Source organism: Alosa pseudoharengus, unplaced genomic scaffold, assembly GCF_046254945.1.
Source record: "Alosa pseudoharengus isolate Yale_2024_CS ecotype anadromous, Long Island Sound unplaced genomic scaffold, YU_APseudo_1.1 YU_APseudo_1.1_scf_23, whole genome shotgun sequence".
In the NCBI taxonomy this organism is placed as follows: domain Eukaryota; kingdom Metazoa; phylum Chordata; class Actinopteri; order Clupeiformes; family Clupeidae; genus Alosa; species Alosa pseudoharengus.
This window is the reverse complement of record NW_027468685.1, coordinates 25308266-25319575: the sequence shown is the minus strand read 5'-3', so window position 1 is coordinate 25319575 and position 11310 is coordinate 25308266. Positions and strand designations below refer to the sequence as shown.

Here is an 11310-nt window from a genome sequence, read left to right as displayed (position 1 = left end):
ATATGATTATGAACTCATGGGCAGCAAGAGAATAGTCATGTGTGGACAGCTGATCCACAGCTTGACCCAAATCACACAACCAGTGTGATATGTGATACATCATACTCTCCTATTAACACTATATTTTTACACATTGTAAAAAAAAACTCTGCCCACCTGTTTATGGCTTGAGAGTTTATTTTTTTCCAAGCTCCAGGAAGTCATGCACACACTGAACGACAGTAATCATCACACTGTTGGAGTGCACCACAACACTTTCTCATGCAGCATAAATTCACCTAAAACACTTTGCAAATGTGGACAATCTTGTGTGGTCGGTGGTTGATTAAAAAAAATAAAACAAAACATTTCAACGGAGATGTTTAAGAATGAAAGCATGGTCATAACCTGTGTTTCCACACATAAGGTGCCAACATTTATAATAGCTACTGTACATCTAAAAACAACTATTAAAAGTACAATTCTCTTTATGTGGCAGAGAACTATGAGTGAGGTATGTTTATTCTCAACTAAAAGCATGAAATATAGTTTAATAACATTCACATTTCTGATGAGCACAAAATACGCAGCCAGCTTTTTAAATATTTCACCACACTATTAAATATAAAAAAACAGTTTTGTATAAAATATGTTAAAGGATAGCTTAGAGGAATATTACCTTTTTTTCACCTTTGAGCATAAACAAGACAACATACTTCATGATATTTACTAATTAATTTGATTCTTTTCACTGGCACCAAGTGCAATCATAAGAGTGAGTGATCAATACAAAACTGTATTTGATCGTGCACTTCAAAGTGGTAGGAAAACACAGCATGCAGAACAGCATCAATGGCATGTAACAACAAGACAAACATTAAAAAAATACATCATAACATCCATCTAAACTATGTTTTGCCTTCACGTCTGTTGATCTGACCCATCTCGGATGTGTCGACACCGGCAGTGTAAAAAATTCTGGCGTGTCTGGCCATTCTCTTGTTATGCGGCTCAGGAGGAGTATCTGTCTGTGTGGACATGGCCATACAGGACACAGACATAGATCCATCTGGCTCCAGCTTCCCGCCCCTCTTGTCCTGGGGTCTCCACAGCTTAGGATGGAAGTAGCAGTAGTATAGAGTCTTCAACAGCAGCCCCAGAGTGTAGCAGACGGGAATGGCCAGGACCATGATGATGGCGTACGACTGGGTCAGTTCTGTGTCCCTGTAGTACCACCACGTGACCAGCAGGATGGCGCCGTCCGCTATCATGAAGGAGTGGTAGATGATACTCCTGACCCTGGTGGACCCCTCCGCCACGTTGAACCAGCTGAAGTACCAGATGAGTCCTACGGTGGCCCGGTAGAGCCGCTCTCCGGCCGGGCTGTCCATGAAGTCGGTCCCCTGGCGCCAGGCCCAGAGGACCAGTGTGGGCCAGACCAGCAGGAAGTGGAGGGCAATGTAGTGGGACAGGACGGAGGTGAAAAGGGCCACGCAAGCTACGCGGGGCGCGATCAGCAGCAGATTCCACAGGAAGTAGATCACCGATGACGCCCAGGCTTGCTTGGCCTTGTCGGGGAGGAAGGAACGCAGGGAACGGTGGTAGTCCACCACCATCCAGGCAATAGATGTTGTAGAGGCAACCACACTCACACCTGAGGGGCGAAAACAATTCATTACTTATAATTAAGGAGGCCCATCTCTGATAGACCCTGAATCTTCTATCGATTGCCTACACAGTAGGCCTACACTCACTGTAGCATAACAATGGCATCTAATAGCGCAACTTTTTTTTATTTTGTGGTCTATGCAATGCTTCCTTCCTCTCAGTTTTGTTCCTGTTCAAGATAAAAGGCCATATATGTATTTGACTGATGCAGACCTGCAAGATAATTTACAGTTCCAATTGGTCCCTCTCAACAGCCCACTTTAACACATCACATAGAAATGGCCAGCATACCCGGACATTTCACAAATGACTCAACTGAAGAGTCTTAGTGTTACACCCTTAAACGTATGTGGCCAATTTCCCATAAAGGGATTAAGTCTGGTCCTAGACTTATGAACAGGAATGGGCTAGAGGCACACTTACACTGGATGGTCCTGGCCTGGTTAGTGAAGAGCATGATGTAGGCCATTAGGGTCAGTTGGGGTGCACTCTCACAAAAGGTCTCGATGAGCCGCAGCATGCTGAGGTCGTGGACCAGGTACACGGCATACTCCGAGCCCTGCTGGCCTCTCCACCACACGCGGAAGCCCTGCCAAATGGCAGTAAGATGCCTAAGAATAGATCATTGACGACAGAAATATTTGAAAATTACCTATAGGGGACTCTTTATTATCATGCTCCACCCATATATGTCAATTATAATCATCAACACAGACTGTTTCCAGGTCAGTTGACACTTTTTTCGTTGTCCTGATCTGTTCATCTAAACTCCCAAATCTGTGGCACAACACTATACGAGTCATGACAATCAGGTGTAAAGATTGAAGTACTTGCTCAAATACAAGAGACAGCGTTGTGATTGAATCGGGATACGAATAGCCATCTACTGTATCTGCTGTGCTGTAGCCTACACGATGTGCTAACAGCAATACAGTTTGGTGCGTTGTGTTGTCATTGTGTTAACTTTACACTTCAGAGCTCAATAACATAGTAGTTACCGCCAAACTGCGGTTTAGAGAGCTAAAGATAGGCTTAGCTGCTACGTTCTGTTTAAAAGAAAAGTTTTTACCTGAAGAAGAATCCAAGTTGCAAAACGTGCAGAAAACACGAGACCTTCACACGCCTCTGGCCGCAAAACAAAAATTTCTCTGGTGCTGTTTTCACCTCGAAGTTTTCTAAATCTCTGTCGTATTTGAACCAAAACCAGCTAAACATCTGGATGACCACAGACGACAGAACCATGAGGCCAACTAACACTCCGAACCAAATGAACTCTCCATGGCAGTAGAACTCTTTGGCAACCCACATATCGGAACCGACATCGAACACATAGGCGCAGACACCAATCACACTGAAAAGAAAATCCAGCCATGAATATTGAGAACAGTCCATGGTGGAATAACGGTTCCCTGCTACGTAAACTTGTAGTCATTCATCACTTCATAGCGGTGCTTTCCAGCTAGCTAGCTACTACCTTGCTTCACTGGCATAGTTTTCACGCGCTTTTCTCAAACTTGTCTCCAGTCGCTAAATAATTCTCCTTATTCTCTCTTATCCTAACAACGTTTTACCAGTATATCCAAGAAATACATTTTTAGCGGGGATAAGTGGCACCCCTGTTTCTTCCACATGCCTCGCCTCTCAAAGTTGTCACAAAACTGTTTCCGAAACAACTTTCCAAAGAGTGCTAGCCACACCCACCTATACACGTGATTGGCTGTACTTTCTGATGAACAGTTTTGGCTATTTGACTAGACTTCCCTAAAAATAATTAAACAATGTAATAACATGTAAACAATTAAGTGATTCCTTTAACAATGTCACCAAAACCTGCATAGGCAATAACGAAACGAAAGCTACAATCACAAAAGCGAAATTAGTGCTTTGGAGCAAGTGTCTCTCATTTGACATAGGCCTACAATAACAGCTTAAACATTTGAAATACTATAATTGAGGCAAAATGTTCGGAGCAACTCGTGGTCGGTGTGTGCATGGGTCTGTGAAGCAACCTTGAGTTTCAGGAAGGCGCAATATAAATGTAACTTATTATTTATTTATTTATCTTATTATTAAGTAGCATACGTGTGTCGAGTATAGTGTATAGTGTAGTGTTGATAACTTTCGTTATGTCCCGTTGCTGATGGGCAGATTGGCTGGGCATATTCAGTATACTACTTCCGGTATGACGCACTTCCTGTGCCATGTGTCTCAGGTGCTGAAAGATCTAACTTCTAATCAACAGCATGGATTTGCATTGCCTACTTTTGATTCCATTCAAGGCTGTAGCTAGAATCAACATTGTCACATTAATACATATTCATGAACAGAATTCAGTTCAGTTCAGTTTATTGTCATTATAGAGCAGAGTCAGTACAACGAAATTGCAGTGTTGATCATGGCAGTAGCTAGGCCTACAATACAAATGTAGCAGCACAAGACTGCGCAATAAAAATATGCTGTAAATACATAAACACTATAGGACAGGATATAAAAACAGATAAAACAGAATAGTAGTTCTTTGGTATAGTGCAATTTTAGTGAGGCGAAAAATGTTTGGATCTGGAAGAGGTAGGCCTAGAGTTCAGTAGAGTTATAGTGCTAAGGAAAAAGCTGTTCTTGAGTCTTGAGGTTCGAGCAGGGAGACACCGGTACCTTTTCGCATTTGGCAGGAGCTGAAACAGTGGGTTACAGGGGTGGGGGTCACGGGGGATGCTACACCCATACAGCGTTTCAGGTGGATGTCTTTGTACCAATGCGCTTCGCTGGCTGGTCAGCGACGGTGCAGTTGCCATACCACAATTTCATGTAGGATGTGAGGATGCGCAGCAGTAGAAATTTGCGAGATGTGTTTGTGACAGCTGGGCTCTTTTCCGTCTCCAAGGCGTTGTTCGGTAGGGCGAGGGCGGTGCTTGAGGGGAGACCTGAAGTTCTCCCCCCTGCTCTTTACTGCACTTATTAGAAGCAAGGCACACATAACACAGTAGTGGGGTGTGTGGATGAGCTGGCCCGGATAACAACTGGTATCAGTGGCAGGGGAGGGCGGGTGTGGAGTGATTCTAGCATCAGGTGCCTCGGGACGCCGCCCCCCCCATTGGAAGCACCGCCCATCGAATGCAGATAAGCCAATAGCAGCCGCATGTGGAAATGGCTTAAACTCCATAGAGTTGCAGTAAGTTGTGAATTTGATCAGGTTTATGATATTTTATAGAGATGCAAGTTGAAAACAATGGCAAAACAATATGCATGATTAATGCAACCCTGATACAATGTTTGCTTTCAGTCTTGTATGTAAATTATGCTAAACCAAAATCCCTCCTCCCAGCTCACCCCTAAGTGGATTTCTGCCTGCATGAAAACATTTACTGACACAAGACATGGACATCATCACAGGTTATCCATGAATAAATCAGTCTATCATATTTTGTGTTGTTTTTTCTCAGAAATGCTAACACCCAGGACCAACTGTAAATGTTGTCCTATAAATCTGTGCTTGGCAGCACCATCATGCCTCTGCTTAACTTTGGAGAATCTGGGGAGCTTCAAGGACCTGAGGAGATTTGTGTGTGCCACACAAGTCTGAATCAAAAATCTATTTCTCAACTTAAAAGTGATTCTTTACGGGTGCTTTAATGGTTTTCATGATGGCTGAAAATGTTGTCTGTTTAATTCACTCATGCTTATGTAATGAGTTTTTCTTTTTATTATAAGTTACAATTACTTTTATTTACAATATATACAATGGTATTAAAGTTCCCATGTTTTTTTTTCTGCAACAGAATTGCAACAGATGAAGAAATAATTATGTGTCGATCTGCAAGTTATTGCATCTAAAGAAGACAATGATTTTACTCAAAACAACTTTCAACAACTTTTACTTATATTTCAATTAATACATCAGAAAACATTTGGGAAAGATTCTTTAAAAATTATTTTACAGTGTTTTCTGATTGCTTAAGCACATTGTTTGTAACTATGGCTTTTTTTGCAAAACTCTACACACAAATAGGAAAACCGTTCACCCAATCAGCAAAACATTGCAGTTCTCTTGCAAAAGCCAACACACCTTTCTTAACTCTTCACACCTTCGTAAAAAATGTGTTTTCTTATCAAACAGTAAACACAAGCCATCACAATAATAAGCACACAAGGTGCCAACTACACACTGATGGTATGAATAAAAAACACATCTGGCTTTTGCTTTCTCTGTGCACAAGGTAGACTATGTCATTTTGAGGTCATACTTTTGTCATAGTTCTATAAACATACAGGGATCCAAACTTCAAGTATTGGTGTTTATTTACACACATCAAAATAAACACAAGTGTGTTTTTCCAAGTCAAAACACAAAATAGTAATTTCACTGAGACAAAAAAAAATCAGTCTACATCGTGTCGTCTCTCTCAAAATTTCGTCTACATCACATGCAATGTCCTAGTCCAAGGCACCAAGGAAAATATATTCTGGAATGCCGTATTAAGGCCTGACATGACAATAACCCCACATGACTGATTTTTTTGCCTGTAAAAAGGTTATTTCTTTCTCTTCTTACCCCTCCTCTTCCCCCTCCCCATCCTCCTCTTGCTCCTTCTTGTCCTCTTCCTCTAACTTCACCTCCTTGTCCTTGTCATCCTCTCCCTCTCACTTCTTCACCTCTGCATCCTCTTCCTCTTCTTCTTCCTCCTACTTCTTCACCTCCACGTCCTATTCTTCAGCCTCCTCTAATTCTAACTCTTCCCACTCTTCCTGCTCCCTCCATTGTACCCATTGTATATAACCTGTGGCTTATTTATTGTGCTTAGGCTGATTGCAAAGTGAACTAATTATCTAAAACAGTTTTCACATGAGAAAGTGTGCCAGAGAGTTGGCAAAATAGGGTAAATAGTGAAAATAATGTGTATAGATTTGCTAGGAGTGTGTTGATCATTTGGAAATTGAGTGTAAAGCAGTGAGTTGTGTTTACAGTTCCGCAAAAAGAGTGCTGTGCAGTGGATTGTGCTTCCAGTTGTGCAAAGTGTGTGTTACAAAATTGCAAACTGAATGCAAAGCAGTGTTTGTGCTTTTAGTTTTGCGAACTCAGTGAGTGGTTTTGCTATAAGAATTGATAGTTTTAGAAATTGTGCTATAAGAATTTTTTTAGAGTTTAAGCATTCAGAAAAAACTGTAACTACAGCCCTCCATTCAAGCTTTACTCAAAAGACTACAATCTGTCAAGAATCTTTCCCAAATCTTGTCAAAGTTTTTTAGTGTAAGGATGGCTTACAGTTTTTTCTGATTGCTTAGGCACATTTTTTGTAACTATGGCTTTTTTTGCAAAACTCTACACACAAATGGCAAAACCTCTCACCCAATCAGCAAAACATTGTAGTTCTCTTGCAAAAGCTAACACACCTTGCTTACAGTTTTTTTCAACTGCTTACACACTAAATCTTTGCTTGTCACACAATTTTCTAAACATGTTCTCCAAACAGCATAACCTGACACCAAATCTGCAAAACCATACACTAATTCTCAGTGTTTGACTCAGTTTTCAATTGACTAAAACACATTTTGCAAAACACCACACACAATTTTCTACCTAACACACAAAAATCTAACAGGACGTAACTTGATTTCGTTCTTTAAACACAACCCATCAAAATGCCACACTAAATCACCAGTGCTTCACTTTTTCTCTTCACATGTGTAAACACTCATTACTTTACTGAACACCATCCAATCATTGCCTTAGTATAGGCCTATGAGTAGACATACTGTACTCTCTATGTAGGTATGGATTGAAATCCAATACGGTTGAAATGTTCAGAACCAATGCAGATATTTTGAAAGGAATGTTCTACAAAAAGTCGACTTTATGTACAGTAAAACTTGTCTTTTTTACTATATTTTTGTGTCTCCCCAAGTTACCATTAGCTCAATAATTTTTTCTATAGACCTATGAATACATACACAACCCCCCCACCCCCAACACACATAAACACACACACACACACTTTTCTTTGGAAAAAGCAAAGTGATTTGATAGTAGTCAGTCATTTCCGTCTTAGGCAAGATCAGCTTTTTCAGAGCTCCATGTACATCTGGTGGTCATTGTATTTTGCTTTGCTTTGTTCTTGTTGCTGTAAAATACTGTATTTGCAACAGCAAATTATTTGCGAAAAATCACTATTTTTGGTTTCAATAATTCCGTGTATTTCAACTTCTCTCTGTACCGTAACTTTCACTCTTGTAATGAAATACATAAAGCCTATGAAAGACAGAAGAGCGTTAGGTTTTGAGCAACAGTGTGTATATGATGTATCCAAAATGTCATATTTTGACAAAAGTGTTTGTAATGTGAGGCGAATGTTTGATTTAAACATGTGTTTTTGACATTTTGAATGTAGTGTGTCATTTTGCTGGAGATTTGAGGCATTTTGCATTTTGTGTGAGCAGTTGTGGGTTTTGTGTGTGGAGTTTTGAAAAATAGACACAGAGTTTTGAAAACGTGTGTAAACAATTGTAAAAAACTGTAACTCTTCACACCTTCGTAAAAATGGTGTTTTCGTATCTAACAGTAAACACAAGCCATCACAATAGTAAGCACACAATGTGCCAACAACACACTGATGGTATGAATATAAAACACATCTGGCTTTTGCTTTCTCTGTGCACAAGGTAGACTATGTCAGTTTGAGGTCATACTTTTGTCATAGTTCTGTAAACATACAGGGATCCAAACTTCAAGTATTACTGTAGAGTTTATTTGCACACATCAAAACAAACACAAGTGTGTTTTTCCAAGTCAAAACACAAAATAGCATTTCACTGAGACAAAACAAATCAGTCTACATCGGGTCGTCTCTTTCAAAATTCTCTCTACATCACATGCAATGTCCTAGTCCAAGGCACCGGGAAAAATATATTCTGGAATGACGTATCCAGGCCTGACATGACAATATCCCCACATGTAGACTGTTTTTTTGTCTGTAAAAGGGCTATTTCTTTCTCTTCTCACTCTTCCTGCTCACTCCATTGTACATTACCTGTGGCTTATTTATAGTGCTTAGGCTGATTGCAAAGTGAACTAATTATCTAAAACTGTTTTCACATGAGAAAGTGTGCCAGAGAGTTGGCAAAATAGTGTAAATAATAGCCATTGTGCCTACAGTTGTGCAAAGTGTGTGTTACAAAATTGCAAACTGAGTGCAAAGCCGTGTTTGTGCTTTTAGTTTTGCGAACTCAGTGAGTGGTTTTGCCATTTGTGTGTAGAGTTTTGCAAAAAAAGCCATAGTTACAAAAAATGTGTTTAAGCATTCAGAAAAAACTGTAAGATGCAAACTGGGATCTGCTTCACCTGCACTTCTACTTAGTTTGTCTAAGTTTGTCAGTAAGTGTCTAACTCAATAGAAGGAAACGGGATAGTGCAACACTGCTTGCTGACCAGAAGATGTCGCTACCATCTTACAGTTTTTTCTGAATGCTTAAACACAACTGTGATTCTTATAGCACAATTTTTAAAACTATTAATACTTACAGCAAAACCACTCACTGAGTTCGCAAAACTAAAAGCACAAACACTGCTTTGCACTCAGTTTGCAATTTTTTAACACACACTTTGCACAACTGTAGGCACAATTCACTGCACAGCACTCTTTTTGCTGAACTGTAAACACAACTCACTGCTTTACACTCAATTTCCAAATGATCAACACACTCCTGGCAAATCATACACATGTATGGCTATTATTTACACTATTTTGCCAACTCTCTGGCACACTTCTCATGTGAAAACTGTTTTAGATAATTAGTTCACTTTGCAATCAGCCTAAGCACAATAAATAAGCCACAGGTAAAGTACAATGGGTACAATGGAGGGAGCAGGAAGAGTGAGAAGAGAAAGGAATAGCCCTTTTACAGACAAAAAAACAGTCTACATGTGGGGATATTGTCATGTCAGGCCTGGATACGTCATTCCAGAATATATTTTTCCTATTTGGACTAGGACATTGCATGTGATGTAGACGGATTTTGAGAGAGACGACCCGATGTAGACTGATTTGTTTTGTCACAGTGAAATTGCTATTTTGTGTTTTGACTTGGAAAAACACACTTGTGTTTGTTTTGATGTGTGTAAATAAACACCAATACTTGAAGTTTGGATCCCTGTATGTTTACAGAACTAGGCTATTCCTGAATCATCTGAAAAGACTGTCGACTGTGTAGTACTGAATTGTGGAGTTAGACAAGTCAAGTCAGTTTATTTATTTATATAGCACATTTCATATGGCATACATAGACACAATGTGCTTTGACAACTAAACGGGACTTAATATTATATTTGTGCTCAGCATTTAGGGCAGTTAAGAAAAGGGGTATTGATAATGCAATGTGTACCCTCTAGCATAACCCCTCCCCTTGGGAGCTAGCAGAGGTGGAAGTCATTCCTTCACGACATGTGATCATTAATTAGCTGATTTATTGGCTTAAGTGTTGTTCAAATTGGCAATCAGCTGGTTTAGTCTGTCAGCTGCAGATAGACCTAAGCCCATCTCAAGCACAGCACACCCATGATGTTTGGACATAAGGACAGCACTTTTGTCCTGACTGGGCATGGTGATTGATCTGAAATCACCAATCCTATCAACAGTGTTTCACTGGTTAAGACATCTTTTTCGCTATTTGTCCACTGTACAGCATGTGTACAAACTGAGATAGCTAGTAGTACCCATTATACTGAAAGACCATTATTGTTAATTTATATGAATAAATTACACTTCTGTTGAAGCTGTCTAAACAAAAATGATTTAGACAATTACAGTTTTTTCTGATTGCTTAAGCACATTTTTTGTAATTATGGCTTTTTTTGCAAAACTCTACACACAAATAGGAAAACCTTTCACCCAATCAGCAAAACATTCTAGTTCTCTTGCAAAAGCCAACACACCTTGCTTAACTTTTTACACCTTTGTAAAAATTGTGTTTTCGTATCAAACACAAGCCATCACAAGTATAAGTATAAGTATAAGTAAGTATATATATTCTTTTGATCCCGTGAGGGAAATTTGGTCTCTGCATTTATCCCAATCCATGAATTAGAGCAGTGTTTTTCAACCACTGTGCCGGGGCACACTAGTGTGCCGTGAGAGATCATCAGGTGTGCCGCAGAAAATTACCCAAATGTCACTCACTGGTCCAGAAAAGCAACTGTTGCATCAAAGAATTTATAACCACATGCTCTCATTGATTGTATGATTGCACTATTTGTGGTATGCAGGCATTGTACAACGGGGGGCCCATATCCAGTATTCACAGAATCATCACATATCCAGTTCATAACAACAATTAAATTAGATATAGTCACCTACAAATGAAACAGAGGGCACTTGTTTTATTGAGCAGGTCTTGCATAGAATCCATAATAAGGCCATATCTGTGTATTATTTGAAATTTTAGGCTATGGTATGTTTATTTTTTCTAGGATGTTAGTGTGCCGTGGGACATTTTAAGTGTCAAAAGTGTGCCGTGGCACAAAAAAGGTTGAAAAACACTGAATTAGAGAAACACACTCAGCACACAGTGAACACAGTGAGGTGAAGCACACACTAATCCCGGCGCAGTGCGCTGCCTGCTACAACAGCGGTGCTCAGGGAGCAGTGAGGGGTTAGGTGCCTTGCTCAAGGGCAC

The 11310-nt window shown here is 40.0% G+C and overlaps 1 protein-coding gene across 1 annotated transcript; it reads right to left on the bottom strand.

Moving 5' to 3' along the window:
* Window positions 1-174: 174 nt before the first annotated feature.
* On the bottom strand, window positions 175-3288 carry LOC143140960 (XK-related protein 8-like). Its single transcript, XM_076302135.1, has 3 exons — window positions 2717-3288; window positions 2071-2258; window positions 175-1633 (listed from the first exon to the last, which is right to left on the bottom strand). Exons 1-3 carry the CDS (start codon window positions 3037-3039, stop codon window positions 888-890), a joined length of 1257 nt encoding a protein of 418 aa, XP_076158250.1. The 5' UTR covers window positions 3040-3288; the 3' UTR covers window positions 175-887.
* Between the last annotated feature and the right edge of the window lie 8022 nt (window positions 3289-11310).

Excerpts from the sequence above, each read along its gene's own strand:
- LOC143140960 (XM_076302135.1), bottom strand. The coding sequence starts at position 3,039 with ATGGACTGTTCTCAATATTCATGGCTGGATTTTCTTTTCAGTGTGATT. Across the intron at positions 2,259-2,716 it reads CAACTTGGATTCTTCTTCAG|GCATCTTACTGCCATTTGGC; the intron begins GTAAAAACTTTT and ends ATCTATTCTTAG. Across the intron at positions 1,634-2,070 it reads CCAGGCCAGGACCATCCAGT|GTGTGAGTGTGGTTGCCTCT; the intron begins GTAAGTGTGCCT and ends TTCGCCCCTCAG.